This window comes from Cryptococcus neoformans, chromosome 1 (assembly GCF_000149385.1).
Source record: "Cryptococcus neoformans var. neoformans B-3501A chromosome 1, whole genome shotgun sequence".
Classification (NCBI taxonomy): Eukaryota; Fungi; Basidiomycota; class Tremellomycetes; order Tremellales; family Cryptococcaceae; genus Cryptococcus; species Cryptococcus deneoformans.
This window is the reverse complement of record NC_009177.1, coordinates 1,742,616-1,757,615: the sequence shown is the minus strand read 5'-3', so window position 1 is coordinate 1,757,615 and position 15,000 is coordinate 1,742,616. Positions and strand designations below refer to the sequence as shown.

Sequence of the window (15,000 nt, the reverse complement as noted above, 5' to 3'; positions counted from 1 at the left end):
CAAGCGACCTTGCATTACAAGAGGCGATCACAGATTTCCCGCAGGTTGTCGTACCCCTGGCGGATAAAATTGGGGCCAGTTTGCCTGAAGGTGTAAGAAGCGAAGCGCTTTTCAGCGTCGAAGCTGGCTACAGGTGCGTTCTCAGACGCATGTTACTTTCCATTTTACGCTAATTATTTTCCAGCGAGTCCCCATCCAACGCGATCCAGCTTCTGTCACATATCTATGTGTCTCGCTCCGAAGCATTGTGGAAGGACGCCAATCGTCTGCAGTGGTTTGAGGACCAGGTAGTCCATGCACTACCTGAGTTGTATTCAGAATCCTCCAAACTTGCTCGAGACGATATCCTAGCTCTTATTCAAGCGCCCCGAGACCCTATGGACGATTCCATCAACGTTCCTTCTTTTATATGCCGACATGTGCTGTGCTCGGAGAATACATCGTGGTTGGCTTTCCTCCCTCCTGTAATCACGTCTCGTCCTTTCCATTCTTTTGATCCACTTCCACCGACGACAGCCATCTCCGTATACGATTCGTCATACTTTTCAGGCGTGCGACCCTCACGGCGTGGCGGAGTTGCTGCAAACGACCGTCCCGACGGGGCTTGGCTGATGATGAACACATTCGTGGAGCGAATCTTTGATGCAGTACAGCAAGATCTTGAAAACTGGCGAGAACGAGTGCAAGTAATATGGGAGCAGCTCCAGAGGGAGAATGACATGGGGAGGTTACCTCAAGCAGAGAGGGACAATATGTATGAAGGTGTAAGTGTTTCGCAGACAGTCGATATATAATGATGAATCTACTCACTGTGACCATGTACAGTTGATAAGACTAGCCGAAAATGTGGCCAACGGCCTGCATGCTCAACAAGCTGTCAATCCTGGGGGCATGCCAGGCGCTTTCCCAGAAGCCGAAGGCAACCATTGATGGCAGTTGGGCAGACCCCTTGTGTCCATGCGATGCAGAACTTGAGGGTATTAGCATAGAGTAGAATCAAGGGATGTTCGTTATCAGCGCATGATAATAATGACGCCTTCATAATTTGAATTATACGATGATATTGTATCATACTTTACAACGTTGATCCCTGGCGATACCTTAACCAGAGAAATCCAAATGACTCGTAAATCTACCTATAAGTGGTTGACGCCAATCCTCATTATATACTGCAACATGCTGTCCACCATTGAGCGATTTATATATCGTTTATTATATTCACCAGTGGAAAGGCACACATCACCATACCCTTAAATATCTTCCCTTTCACACCACGGCAAACATCTATGAGCAATAACTATGATTTCCTCTGATGCTCGTTTTCAGTGAATTAACGTCTTCCCTCCCAAGGTGCTGCGCTATGAGAACCCCGAGGCCCGACCTGCGGGCCCGACCATCTGGGTACACTGCCCCCTACAGCCGCCTTATTAGTAGCATGCCAGTCGTATTCATGAGATAATGCACTTGACGAAGCGTGCGGCGGGAATGGAAAGCCATAACTCCCCACGTGCCCAAATGTAATCTCTTCCGGAGTGATTACATCAACAGAAGTTTGAATGGAAGCGATACTGGAACGTTGCGAGGGTGAGACCGAGTCCAAGTGATTGCCATGATCTGTCCACATGGAATCGAGGTGTGATGGAGCCAAAGGGGGTTGAGATGTGGGCGTTTGTTGTTGCTGTTGTTTTTGTACTGAAGAGCGACGGGATCTGCTCCCTGTAGGCCTTGCAGTACTACTCATAAAATCGGTGGTTAGTCACCTACTGATGGCAACGGGAATGACAAGGAGAGGTACTAACCCAGGACAAGGCCCTCTCTTCTTCTGCACATTCGTGTACACGCACTCCAAATTACCCTCCTTGCATCGAGTACAAGGCGCTTCCCCAGCCCTGCCCCCGTTCGTGGCACCAGCGTCACACCTCACTTTACGGTTTCTACAACTGTTGCACGCTTTGGTGGTTCTCGAGATAGGGACCCGTGGGCCAGATACGCGGAAGTCAGATTCGTACGGTCCACTGGCATATGCTGTGGGTGGCGGAGGCGGTGGGAAGGAAAGGGAAACATCGAATCTTGTAGAGAGAGTTGCAGAAGAAGAATGGGGGGTAGAATGACGGTGTAATGGGGGATGAACTGGATTCGGGTACAGCGAGTGATGTTTATTAGGATGGGATGAATGCCTTCTGTATATCCCTGGCCTGTCTGTTGCATGAGGCATGTAAGGGGCTGTTGGGGCATGGTAGGGGTGGAACTCCGGAAATGAAGAAGGCCCTGGATTGTACGTCTCAATGGACCCCGGCGTAGGGGGTAAATACGGCCGCTCCTCAAAGTATGTCGCTTGACTATGTTCTGTTATTGGGAATGTTGCAGGCGGTGGACGAGGATAAGGAGAATTCGCTTGATAACGATTATTGTCTAGCTCTGCCTTATAAGGAAAGCTGTTAGAGGGACCAATACAAGATATAGGCGAAGAGGACATCGGCCCATTCAAAAGCGACAGTATACTGTTGGTGCGTCTGTTGGGCGTCGGTATCTCTTCGGATGAAAGGTGAAAGGACATTGAAGCAGGGGAAACCGAACGGCGTATTGACCCATGCTGAGATTGCGAGTGAGGGGAAATCGTAAGGTCTGGGTTGTTGGCACTCAAAGGGGACAACGGTGTGTTAAGGCTCGCGGAATTATAGCCCGACGATGCTCGTGAGCCACAACCGCCAGTCGAAATAGGGCGAGGACTGATTCTTGTCAACTCGTTGGGTCTCTGCTCGCGGATCAAAAGATGGTGAAGGCGTGGGGACAAGGGTCTATCTTCCATTTCTGAAGGGTAATAGTGACTGGGCTGGGGAATAAGCGCCCTTTCCATTTGCAAATGATAGAACCATCTCTTTTAATGTCTCACTTACTAGGTGATGGAGGGATCCTTGATGGCACTTTTAAAAGGATTACAGTAATGACTGTCAATGGTGCTTCCTATAAGAATCGCGAAAAAAGGAACTAACAGGATCAATAGGTATGGCTCGAAAGGTCAAGCGGACATGAAGGCCGACCACTCGCTAATAGAGCGAACGAAAGTTAACTTTGCGATTTTGATGGTATGATGATATATGTTGCTGCGGATGTAAACCAACCGTTATTTTTTCCTGGAGGATAGACCCAAGAACTATGGAATACAGAAGATTAATCATGTAGGGGAATCGCCATAAGGCGACAGCTGGCTACAATTTGGCTGCTTTTGTTCTGCTATATAGTCTTTCAGGTTTTATAGGCGAGATTGACTTTTGGTTATATTTATACAACAACACATATTTTTACTCTATTCGGAAGACTCGACCACCTCCTCGTGCTATATAAATAAATATTTATAACCTTCTGCGCTTGTTTCTTATTTGCAAGGCTATAAGAAAGCATATGAAAGGGTCCTAATTGTATCAGGTTGCAGTAATAGCAAGCAAATAGTGCGATAATTATCATTTACCTGCTTGCCATTTTCGTATTAGTAGTTTCCCTACTACAAGCGAACGAACGATCCTGTTAAACCGCGCGCAGTGACTCGCTGGAATTGAGAAGTCAGTCGCTAAATTTTAGTTTGATCCCGTCCTCCGGTGGAGGCTTGTTATTTCCCCCTCTGAAGATTTGGATATTTACATCAGTACTCGACTGGTCCCAAAGCATTTGAATCGATAGAAACGCTCAGAATAACACGATCTACTTGGAGATAGACATCAGTCGATATGTCTCCCCCTCCTCCATCTCAAAAAACCAACCGACGAAAACGTAGAAGGCGTCAGCTATCCATTTCCAGTTCTTCGGATGACGACTCTAGCTCGGACGATGAAGTTGCCACCTCCACTATTCAACTAGCTTCACAGGAGGCAATGGAGGTGGATGGCGCTTCCTCGTCAGCATCTTCATCTGAATCTTCTTCGTCTTCTTCGTCGGACTCTTCAGCCTCGGAATCGGACTCTGACTCAGACGCAGATTCGGGTTCTGAATCGTCTGCTGAGATCGCCAAAGTAGTCACTGCCCCAGGGCTAGCAGGCCAACCCAAACAACGCACGCGGTATCCTACAAACTCACCTTCACCATCTCCTGACTCTACACTTCCTCCTTTCTTCCGCTCCCCCGCCGAAGGAGCGGAATTAGCCAGTTTAGAGGAACGCAGGAACAAGTTCAGGACAGTGTATATGAACAAAATCGTGGAAGGTTTTGGAGGAGAGTTGGAGAAAATGCGAGAGGTTGGTCGAATTGAGTACCCACTTCTGCAAGGATACTGATTCAATTGGATAGTCAGATCCCACTTTGGGTCCTAAAAGATTACAACTGTTGATCGACTCTTTGGCATCAGGTACGATGTCTGTGCCCTAAGCTAAACACGCATGTGGCTCATGTATTGTCTGTAGGTATCGACGTGTATAATCAGCCCAAGCAAACAAAGAGAGACGACGACGTAGACGAAGTTACATTGTTGATCGGTGAAGAATCATGAGCTTGTTCATAAAGGGTTTAGCATCCCAACGAATGTTAGATAGTAGACGAGTGGGATAGTCGGTCTATGTATGTAATGAAGCACGTACGGTCTAATCCATCAAGTTCAGGTGGTCCCGGCCATTGTACAAAAATCTGACCATCATATGTGCAGCGCAATTGTCGGTTTTCTCTCAGTTTTTGTCAGTTAGTACCGAGATTTTCAATCATGGCAAGTGACCCATCTTTCATTCAACTCGGCTTATAGAGTATGGCGGGGATAGCTATATAATTGTGGAGCCAGATGAAAAGTACTGACGAGATCATCTTTGCGCTTGCAATTGCTTTGCGGCGGTACGCTATATTATACAACCTGTTGAATAACGGGGTAAAACCTAAAGCAGGAAAGGTGATCTTCGTGCTCGTTTCCGAACCGCTCTAAGGGTAGGTAGAAAACTGCTATATCATCATAATAATAATCCTATAACGTACCATCATTTTCCAGATTCCGGTGACAAACCTGCGACCCCAAATGCACAATTTTTTCACGAGAAAGAAAAAGACTCCCGCTTGGCCATATATGATGAACAAACGAAACACGACGCACCACGATGCAACACTACTAGCCCGCTGTTGGTACATATGCAATCGTCTGTACTTCATGAACTCCAAGCTCTTGCCTCTTGCGCGTTTTCCCGTAGTACAGTATGATATCAAGCAAGTAGTAATAGTTGTTCCTCTATTTTTAGGGCCCGGCGGACAGCACATCTGACAAATCTATTATCCGACATTCGGCGCACAAGGAATCTCAATTCCAGGCTCTCGGATTTTTTCCTTGTGGCAGAATTCGGCAGATTTCCAAGAACCGGCCTCGCGTCTCGTGCCTCGTGCCCGGGAATCCGTCACCGCCATCAACGTTGTCCAAGTACACAGCAAACAACGCAACTCTATCCGCAGTCGAAACGAGACAACAGCTCAAAACTCAACGAGTATTAAGAATTTTCTATCTCGTCACCTTTACAAGATCAATCTTCAATTTTAGTCACATAACCTCCACAAGATCAAGCGTAGTCACAAATTGCGCCCTTAACACTCCTTTTTGTCCTGTGAAACGCTGTCTTGCCACCAGACAAAGCTGTGAAAAATGTGTACGTATTTAGCATCGTATCATGCTTTCATGCGCCGGCTGCATGTTGTTTCGTTCGTCCTTAGTATATATCTATGTTTAGGGCCCTGTATTCGTTTCCATATAGATTGCATCACACCAAAACCGCTCGCATACATACTCCCCACTCTCGGCTTGAGGGAATTGTCTGGTCTTTTCAAGCCCCGAGCCTCGCTGCAACCCCTTGGGGGAAAAAGGAGGAGATATCAGAATCACCGGCGGACAACAACGTGGACAATAGGGAACTTTCGTGCAGTGCTTTTGCACCGCACAGATCATTCGCCTCATCTCCTTTTGATAGTCCCTCTCAGCTTTCAATAGATTCTCGTCACGGATACAGGAGTGGTCCTGCCACATTCTCTTTTGCCTTACTATATACTATATATTTTCAGCCCCATCATGTCGAATATTTCAGACTCCGCTTCTGCTGTACCGACGTCGACTGACCCCATATCCTCTGTAGCCGACGCCTCTACTTCTGGTATTGGTTCCGCAACGCCAACCTCTGACCCCGTTACCACTAGCGACGACGTTACCTCTTCCGCCGTCCAACCTTCAGATATTACTACTTCTTCTCCAGGCGTCACATCTCAACCACAGAGTAGTGCCGAACCGACATCTTCCGGTGGTGGCGAGCAGTCAAGCCAGGATTCTGCATCGTCGGCTTCAGCTTCTGCGTCGCCCACCCCATCACCAAGCAATGGCCAGAGTACAACAAGTCCAGGTTCTAGCGCACAACCGACTTCCAGCGGGGGGGGAAGTGCAAGCCAGAGTGCATCGGCTAGCGCCACTGCAAGCCCCAGTGGCAGCGGGAGTGTCACCAGCAGTGCAGGGGGGGCAAGCTCGGCTATATCTGGCTCCACATCGATGTCTGATGGAAGCAGTGTCGTGTAAGTTCTTTTTCTTCAAGGAAGGCAAACGTTACCGTGTTCCCGTGTTCTATGACTGACATGGTTTTTCAGCTATGTTACCGTAACCAACTCTGACGGGGTGGTCACTACGTCACCCACGGCAACCCTACCTGGTGATTCCTCCGGATCCTCATCCTCTAGCTCCTCGAACCGTAGGTTCTCTTTCGATCATTGAGGTGGGATAACTAATGGTCTTTCAAAGATACTGGCGCCATTGTAGGAGGTGTCGTGGGAGGTGTGGCTGGTCTTGCCCTCATTGCCATTATCCTGTGGTTCCTGTTGAAGAGGAGAAAGTCTCATAGGGATGATTTCGACGACATGATGGTAAGTGTTGTCTGCATCTCCCTATGCACGCTGACCTTTTTTCAGTTTGACCCTGGACGACCTGAAAATCAGGCGCCCATCGATTTAGGACACGATGGGGGTGCACCGACAGTTGAACCTTTCTACGCACCTGGTGTCGCATCTACCGCTGCTTCTCCAGAAATGAGCCAATATCCTCGTTCTGCCGCAACTATTTCTGACGGTGGCTACGGTGCAGCCTCGTCTGGTGGACCACCCAGCACCACTTCTGCTGGTTTCGCTGGTCGTGGTGCTGGTGGCCATGGCATGTATGATTTGAACATGGAGCCTCTACCCATGCCTACTGCTCACCCCACGGGTGTTGATGCCGCGACTGGGGCCGCTGGCTTTGCCGGTGCGGACGTTGGTGCCATGGGTGCCAAACAGAGAGAAGCATACCAAGAACAGCAGAGGTTCCGAGTGCAAAATCAGGGTCTCGCAGGTTCTAGTGGTGCCCCCCAGCCGATGAGTCCGACAGACACTGATGGGACCGGTATCACTGTGCACAGAGACGCTGGGGCCATTGAGGATGAAGAGCCCTCGTATAACAGTGAAATTCCCCCAACGTGAGTTCAAACGGACCATTCTGGAAAACTGCTTACCTTGGTCATATCAGTTACGAATCAATCGGTAGAAGAGAATAAGGAGGAAACTCCTTATTGTTGTCAATAGGCTTCACTTACTTTTCAGTCACTCATTTGTGGATATTATGGTATGCAAACTGTATTCGTTAATCTAGTGTAACTTGCATTGGTTGTGGTCGCCATCATAAAAGAGAGTTACGTAGTAATGCCAGTAACGACACATTCCTTTAATAATAATGCCTTCATATAGGGACGCCCTGTATGTATGTTATGCTGTGAGCTGTGGACTGGTCTTTGCATCTTGCGAACGTATAAGGGGTGCATTCCATGCAGCTCATGGAATACCGAAAAAAACGGCCGTCTTAATGGGAATAGCAATGTCAAACGACGAAGAACAGCGCCACTCCAGAATCTGTTGGGGCAGAAGATCGAACGTAAGTGGAGAAGGTTAATGTCGCCTGGAAATATCAACACTGCACTCGTCTCCCCCCCATTCATTGATAGACTCATACATCTCCTTCGTCTTTTCGCATCGAGTTTCTCTCATCCTACATGTCGGGCCATCCAACCCGCTCTGGTCGACACTCTTTACCACCCTTGTCATCTATTTTAACTCCCGTGACTTCCAGAGGACAAAACACGACTGGAAGTGGAGGACGATCAAGGGATAGCGGAGCGGGGAATACCAAACCGCCGCTTCCGACGTCTCTTTCCCTCGGGAACTTGCGAACCACACGCTACATGAGTGAAAACGGCCCTAATAGCGCAAGGCCAGCCGCAGAAGCTAGCAGTACGAAAGTTGACGAACCTACGACAGCCACTAAGGAAGAAAAGAAGGATAAGAAGAAGAGGAAGAAGGGCATGAAGGGCTGGGCATGGGTGGTTGAGGACGAGAACGGAAACGTTATTGATTTACCAAGTGATGAGGAGATTGCATTTCGGAATGCTGCCAATAATGAGCAGACGATAAGGCCGCCCGTTTCAAGAGCAGAGGAGGTAAAGTCAGACAATGCTCCTGACGCAGTGATGATTACCGGGGAAGATGGAGAGCATCTCAAGGCTGATGTCCACTCTCCGAGTAGCCAAGGTAGGTGCAGGGAATGGGTTTGAGCCTTTTCTATAGCTGACAGATGTTCGTCGCTCTAGCTTCAACAACTGCAAGAGAAGATGTTTTGCTAGGCAAAAGACCTTTTAAGAGCTCTAGTCCGACCAGGGCATGCTCACCACAAAATCTCACTGGTAAGTTTACATCCATATCTACATCATTGGCTATACCGGGTAGTTGTAATGGCTGCTGCTCGAGAAAGGCGATTGTTGTTGCAGCGGATAAAGGACCCCAACTAGACGTCTTTCCGCTGCTACGCGTCTCTTCATGCCTAAGACCGCAGCTATTTACTTTAGTTTTGAAGTGTTTTATTATCGTTTTATTGCTGGAATATTGTATGCTGTATACTGGCGTACATTATATGGGAACGATCTGCCGCTCTTGCGTTTCTCCGATGTTCTTCTCGCCCGCAAGGACAATTCTTCAGCGAGACAGGTGCTAATCCTGTATTCCCCGCATCATTAGAGAGTTCTTCACCAAAATCCATGGCCTTTTTTACAACATTATCAGGGGAAGAACCCCGTCGTAAAGTTAGACGCAAGTCATCCCCTCCGACAACGGCCGTTACGTCTACACCTGCTGCCACTCCTTCAGACACAACACGAGTGATTATGACAATACCAATTCCCTCAACTACTACGCCTACTGCATTACCTACCGCATCGAAGACTGTCCAGTCACGTCGGACGCAACCGTCTCGTCAACCTCCGCCCCCCACACGCGCTCGTGCGGTTGTAGCCCAACGTGACTCAACCAGCCGAGCGGGATCCGCGCACATTGTCAATGATGATGCCCCTCTGGCTGTTCCGCCAATCCGAATAGGGTCGGGACAAGGCTTCAATTCTCACAATAAAGAGAGCGCTGCCAAGGAAGAACTAGCTTTGAGGAAAGAAGCATTGTTCATAATTGATCAGGCTGAAAAAATGCGGGCAACAAGCTATGAAAGGGGGAAAAGAAGCGGTGTGACCAAAAGAGGAGGGAGGCGAAACGGGAAGGCCGATGATGTTGGGATTGCTCGTGACAAGGAGTCTCTCGGGGACAGAAAAAGTTTCATAAGAAATCACGACTATTCAGACGATGACAATTGGGATAGTTTAGAGGGCTCGTCAGAAGGAAGGCAGGAGCGGCCAGCTTTAGGCTCGAGGCTGTCATCTCAAACAGCGAAAGCACCTCCCGCGCTCCCTCCACCTCGGCCATTCGAAGTTGAATTTGAAGAAGTGCAAGAATACTACCGACAAAAGGCGGAAGCATCAAGAACATCTCGGTTACGCGAACGACCACTGAGTGAGAGACACAGTCCAGTAGTTGTAATCGCCACGAACGGACAAGATGCCATGCCAAGGGATGAAACGGAGAGAGGGTATTATCAAGGACTATCGGGCTTGACTGAGGAAATGGAGGCCAATGCTAGTGGGTTCGTTCATAACGTGCGAGTGAGTTTAATCTCATGACGGTGACTCTGCCGGAGTGCGCTGACGTCGAACAGGCAAATGTCACGGCGTTAGCGACATATTATTTCCCACAACGACAAGCAAAACGTGATGCTTTTCTGGAAAGGATAGGCAGGGGACTTCAGAAGCTGGGGCAAGAGCTGACGGACAATGGGGACGCGCTCGTGCTTCCATAGTCATGATGGGATCGATGTAGTATTCGTCAATGATAAGGGAAACTGAGCGGTGTTGTGATATATGCCAGACATGATATGGTGTTTTTTTGTTAGCGCATGAATGACATCTGACACTACATCGTGAACTAGCAGTGACTGGTGGTAGAAAATGCGTACAGACGGAGTGGTCGAACGCATTGCGTATTGTCAGCAACTCAGCATGGCTTGACAATGAGAGCTGAGGTGAACGAAGGAAGCATGAGGAGGAAAAGGAAGGATGACGCGTGGGAGAAAAGGAGGAAAAGGATTTGTAAATATTGGGTGGTGTATTTTGTGAACAGGGACTCTCTGAGTGTGGATGGAGGAAACATTCAAACAATTCCTGGCCATTTCTTGCCATTTCTTACTACTTCCTACTATTCTCGCTCTTCCCCGCCGTCCCCACCATTCCTCTCCACACCCCGGTTCCCAGCCCTAACGACAGTGGCCTCCATGTCCGACCTCCACCGCGCCCTCTCGGGCGCACATCGGCCCAACTCGAATCCCAGAATACATAGGCATAGCAGTCCCTACAAGAGACCATTAGGCCAAAGCGCTCTGCACCCCTCTTCCACCATGGGTGACCTTGCCAGCCTCGCCGGGCGCGAAACTTCTCCTACGAAGAAACCCGTCCCTACTTCCAGAGTCCAGAGTCTCGCGTCCGGTGGGAGCCTTACCAGATCAGGTAGCGAACCGTCACTGTTGTCTGGAATAAAGTCTATTTTCACAAGACCTCTTCAGTGGCTCTCCACACCTGGAAAGACAGCAGGAGGATCTAAGCGTGACAGCTTGTCATCCTTTGGTAACGAACTGGAGGATCCTGAGTCTCCGTCCGATAGACGAGAAGGCAAGAGGATACGAAGGCACTCACCAGAGCCTCGGACGAACCGGTTTAACGACCTCGCCAGTGACTACGCACCAGAGCATCAGTTTGAAGTCCAAGGGCGCGCCGTGTCTGGCTTTATGCTTCCTCCCCTCTCTCCCCATGTCACCCTCAAACCCAAGTCCTCTTTTTCTAATGACAAGACCGCACACAGAAAGCCTGCCAATTTCTCTAGACCCCTCACCTCTTCCCAGTCCATGTCATATCTCGACCCCCCGTCCAACGTGCTGCGATCTTCAGCGTACGGGCAGGCTGTTGCTTCACCAAAAAAGACTGGCACATTGACTCGTTCCAAGAGGGTTGACTTAGCTACACTTGCAGATGATGATGCTGGTTTCCAGGAAGATAGTTTAGGCAAGGATGACAGAGGGAAGGAAAAAGAGATCTGGAGTCCGTGGAAGTCTAAATATGCCGGTGCTAATGGAGCTTCATCGACTGCCGCCGCACAAAAGAACATTACTCCTGGCCGCAAAACGTTCGCGCAGACATTAGAAGACGGTGATGTAAGATATTCTTTTAGATGATGAGTCACCATGCTGACACTCCTCAGCATGCTCATCCAATGGCTTCACCCTTCCGAGGACTGCCCACTGCCTCTCCTCGACCGCGTCAACCCAGCACCATTGGTCTCGGTCGCTCAGCAACTGCCGCTAACCTGCGGCGTCATGCCAGCGTTGTCTCTGATCTCAGCATGGCCACCGCAGGTGACACTGTAAGAAGCACCAGCATAAGGAACCTACGGGACCTTGAAATTCATTCGCCGCCAGGAGGAAGTATAAGTCGTGACAAAGACGATGATAGGATGAGTGTTGAAGGAGATAGCATCAGGCGAAAAGAAGGAAGTGTCCTGGTAAGTAACTGAACCCCACCTGCTCTTCCTTCCCATTCTATAATCCATGAACTGACGACTATCAGGATTGGTTCATGCACGACCAATGGGAAAAACCCAAATCACCTGCATCTGTGGCTGCCTCCAACAGGTTAGGCACATCAATGCCTAGAGCTGCCCCGACTCCCATGAGAAGGGGCCAGATGGTTTGGAATCAGGATGATAAGGTCTTTATGAGGGAGAGTGAACTCAAAGCTTGTGAGTAGTTTACGGGTGTTCTTTGCGTTCCGCAGAACTTACCTTTTTTCCAGCGCAAAGGCCAGCACCTGTTCACAAAAACGAAGCCGAACGCATTCTTTACACTTTGGAAGCCATGCGTAAAACTCCTCTCACTGATGCTCGAAAAGGCGACATTCCACCTCTTCTCGGCCAATCCTCCCGTACTCTCCGACGAAGCATTAACGTCCCGCTTGCGACTGCTGCTGGTGGTGAAAGTGCCAAACAAAGGAAAGACAAAGAAAGATTTGGTGACTTGGGAGTATCAGTCATGATCAGCCCGTATGGTCGGAGAAGGGTAGCTGACAGAGAGGCAAGGGAGGTCAGGAAACATAGTCGGATGGAGAGTCAAGGTTAGTTTGCAATGTGCGGCGGCCCACCTTTGCTGACTATTTACAGAGTATCGACCATCCCCAACTCCATCGGATGCAAGAAGTGAGACTGCTAGCCAGATTTCCGGCGCCCAAATTGAATATTTGGCGCCTAAGGAATCCTCTCCTTCTCCTTCCGCTCCCACTCCCCGCCGATCATCTCGACTCAATAGAACCAATGCCGTCGAGGAGACCACCCCCAAAGCCAATAGAAGATCTACCAGAAGAGGCGCTCCAAAACAGCCAGCGCCCGTGCATGAAGAAGAACCAGTCACGAGGTCATCTAGGTCGACTCGGCGTACCAAGAAAACTGTCGTTGAGCGCTCAACCTCACCTACTCCCCCTCCGGCTCCGCCTTCAGTACCATCAATCATTGCTACAGCACCTTCTCCGGGTAAGCCCTCTACTTCTGACACATATCAGCCTCGAGCGGTCGATCAAATGCCCCGTGGAGGTTCTTCTTTACGCGCCAGGTCCGATACGTCAAAACGAACACACCAAAGCGCAGCATCTTACTCTCGATCCCAGACTCCTCCTACTTCTGGACGATATTCTGCCAAGGACGAGGATTTGCCGGATATGGAAGAGCTAGAAAAAGCTTCCAAGATTGCATTACCCTCTTTCTCCGGCATCTCTTTCGCAGGCTTGAAGCCTTCTGGTGATGAAAACGCTTCCAACAATACGATGCCCTCAAAGTCTGTGACAACACCAGCTGCACCCCTCCCTCCACTAAGTCTGCCGCGTGCTGGTGGGCCTTTGGCCCGACTGGGCGTTGCGTCTACCCGCCCTAGAGCTTCATCTCCTCTCGCTGCTGGTTCTATCGTGGCTGCGCCTGACTCTCCCCCTACAATGCCTGTGCCCAATAAAAGTGACTCGTCTCCATTGGCTAACGGTATTTTCCCCATCTCTGGAGGTACCACAGAGAAATCTGCTTCGCTCAACCCTACCGGCTCTACCACACCAGCAGGTAAACCGCCCGCCGCTTCTTCCTTCTTCTCCAAAGCTCCTACTTCCACTGAAGCCGCAAAAAAGCCATCTTTCTCTTTCGGCGACTCTTCTAGCAAAGTGTCTGGTGAAACGATATCTGGTGCTGGAAAAGCTGAAGCCGGTAGCATCCCTAACTTTTTTGGGAGTGCCACCGTGTCGTCCGCTTCTTCAACTAAACAGTCGTCGCCTGTCCCTGTGCCTGCACTTGATTTTGGTGTTCAGAAAAAGGACAGTGGTGAAAAAGCGCCACCAGCAGCCTTGCCCCCACCCATCGCGTCTGCTAGTGCTTCGCCAGCGCCCGTCTTCTCTTTTGGAGCTTCGGTAAACGGGAACAAGGAGGGGGATAAGGAGAAAACTACTGACTCTGCTGCTTCACCGTTCTCCTTCGGCGGAAAGGAACCAGAAGTTGCAAAGAAGGATTCTGCAGCTCCCAGTGGCGGATTCAGTTTTGGCGTTAAAAAGGATTCAACATCTGGTGGTGAATTTAGCTTTGGGAAGTCGAAGGACAGCCCCGCCGCAGCATCTAATGCTGCTCCCTCTTTTTCAGTGAGTGAAGTCAACATGGGGACAGATTCACGAACTAATAAGGTGTTGCAGTTTTCTGTGTCCAAACCAGCGGCATCGGACACTGTTATCAAGTCTCCGTTCTCGTTCGGTGCGCCCGCCTCTGATAAGCCCAAGTCTGATGAACCATCCAAACCTGCTTTCACGTTTGGGCAATCCAACTCAAGCTCTGCCGCCCCGGATTCTGTCAACTCGTCCCATACCCCCTCAAAACCCGCATTCAGTTTCGGTGCGCCCGCTCCTTCCAGCAACACTCCCGCCTCAAAGCCTGCCTTTACATTTGGTGCGAGCAGCTCCACCACCCCTGTAACAACCCCCACCACAGCTGTAGCCAATAAAGATGCAACTGGGGGTGGGATCACTGCTCCCAGCACTACGCCAGCCTTTGGAGGCTTCTCATTCGGTAGCCAAGCTGTGAACAAAGCCGAAGATAAAAAGGACGCACCTGCGAACCCGTTTGGGGGAACTTCAAATAATAATTCAACGTTCACGCTTGGTGGCCCTGCTAACAAGTCCATTGCTGCGAACGGGACGAGCTCTCCTTTCGGGACTGCTCCAAGCACCGTTGCGAATGCAGACTCTGCCAAGAATCCTTTCGATAATAAAAGTGGGCCCAATGGGGTCACGGCACCAGCTTTCACCTTTGGTGCTCCCGGTAACGCGTCAATGAAGCCTGCTAATGCAGGCGCGTTTGGATCAAATGTATCGACCGGTAGCCAACCGTTTGTCTTCGGTGCGAGCTCTGTCAATGGTGGCTCTACTTCTGCGCCCTTGAATACGTTCAAAACCGATAACGTCGCTAAGCCGAGCACTCCCGCTTTCGCCTTCGGGTCGGGTAGTAATGCTACTCCGGCGTCCAACCCATTCAACGCTTCTACTG

General features: G+C 49.8%; 6 protein-coding genes across 6 annotated transcripts in view; 5 read left to right on the top strand and 1 right to left on the bottom strand.

Moving 5' to 3' along the window:
- The window catches only part of CNBA6300 (hypothetical protein), a gene marked incomplete at both ends in the record, with an annotated part of 2,711 nt that extends 1,781 nt beyond the window's left edge, over window positions 1-930 (top strand). The window contains 3 exons of the mRNA XM_772659.1: window positions 1-133; window positions 185-764; window positions 826-930. The exon at window positions 1-133 is cut by the window's left edge and continues 199 nt beyond it. Of these exons, the coding sequence (XP_777752.1) occupies window positions 1-133; window positions 185-764; window positions 826-930 (818 nt within the window). The remainder of the gene's footprint in view (window positions 134-184; window positions 765-825) is intronic.
- A 400-nt stretch (window positions 931-1,330) lies between these two features.
- CNBA6290 (hypothetical protein) lies at window positions 1,331-2,809 on the bottom strand (the record flags this gene model as incomplete). The annotated part of the gene is made up of 2 exons (XM_772658.1): window positions 1,331-1,733; window positions 1,800-2,809. 2 exons carry the CDS (start codon window positions 2,807-2,809, stop codon window positions 1,331-1,333), a joined length of 1,413 nt encoding a protein of 470 aa, XP_777751.1.
- Window positions 2,810-3,725: 916 nt separating this feature from the next.
- On the top strand, window positions 3,726-4,480 carry CNBA6280 (hypothetical protein; the record flags this gene model as incomplete). The annotated part of the gene is made up of 3 exons (XM_772657.1): window positions 3,726-4,229; window positions 4,282-4,339; window positions 4,395-4,480. 3 exons carry the CDS (start codon window positions 3,726-3,728, stop codon window positions 4,478-4,480), a joined length of 648 nt encoding a protein of 215 aa, XP_777750.1.
- Window positions 4,481-6,022: 1,542 nt separating this feature from the next.
- CNBA6270 (hypothetical protein) lies at window positions 6,023-7,520 on the top strand (the record flags this gene model as incomplete). Its single annotated transcript, XM_772656.1, has 5 exons — window positions 6,023-6,513; window positions 6,586-6,686; window positions 6,737-6,858; window positions 6,904-7,442; window positions 7,493-7,520. The coding sequence occupies 5 exons, from the start codon at window positions 6,023-6,025 to the stop codon at window positions 7,518-7,520; spliced, it is 1,281 nt and encodes a 426-aa protein (XP_777749.1).
- Window positions 7,521-8,012: 492 nt separating this feature from the next.
- On the top strand, window positions 8,013-10,192 carry CNBA6260 (hypothetical protein; the record flags this gene model as incomplete). The annotated part of the gene is made up of 4 exons (XM_772655.1): window positions 8,013-8,547; window positions 8,607-8,699; window positions 9,031-9,998; window positions 10,052-10,192. The coding sequence occupies 4 exons, from the start codon at window positions 8,013-8,015 to the stop codon at window positions 10,190-10,192; spliced, it is 1,737 nt and encodes a 578-aa protein (XP_777748.1).
- Window positions 10,193-10,663: 471 nt separating this feature from the next.
- CNBA6250 (hypothetical protein) overlaps window positions 10,664-15,000 on the top strand; it is a gene marked incomplete at both ends in the record, with an annotated part of 4,753 nt that continues 416 nt past the window's right edge. Inside the window, 5 exons of the mRNA XM_772654.1 lie at window positions 10,664-11,596; window positions 11,644-11,943; window positions 12,009-12,180; window positions 12,234-12,551; window positions 12,598-15,000. The exon at window positions 12,598-15,000 is cut by the window's right edge and continues 416 nt beyond it. Coding sequence (XP_777747.1) covers window positions 10,664-11,596; window positions 11,644-11,943; window positions 12,009-12,180; window positions 12,234-12,551; window positions 12,598-15,000 — 4,126 coding nt within the window. The remainder of the gene's footprint in view (window positions 11,597-11,643; window positions 11,944-12,008; window positions 12,181-12,233; window positions 12,552-12,597) is intronic.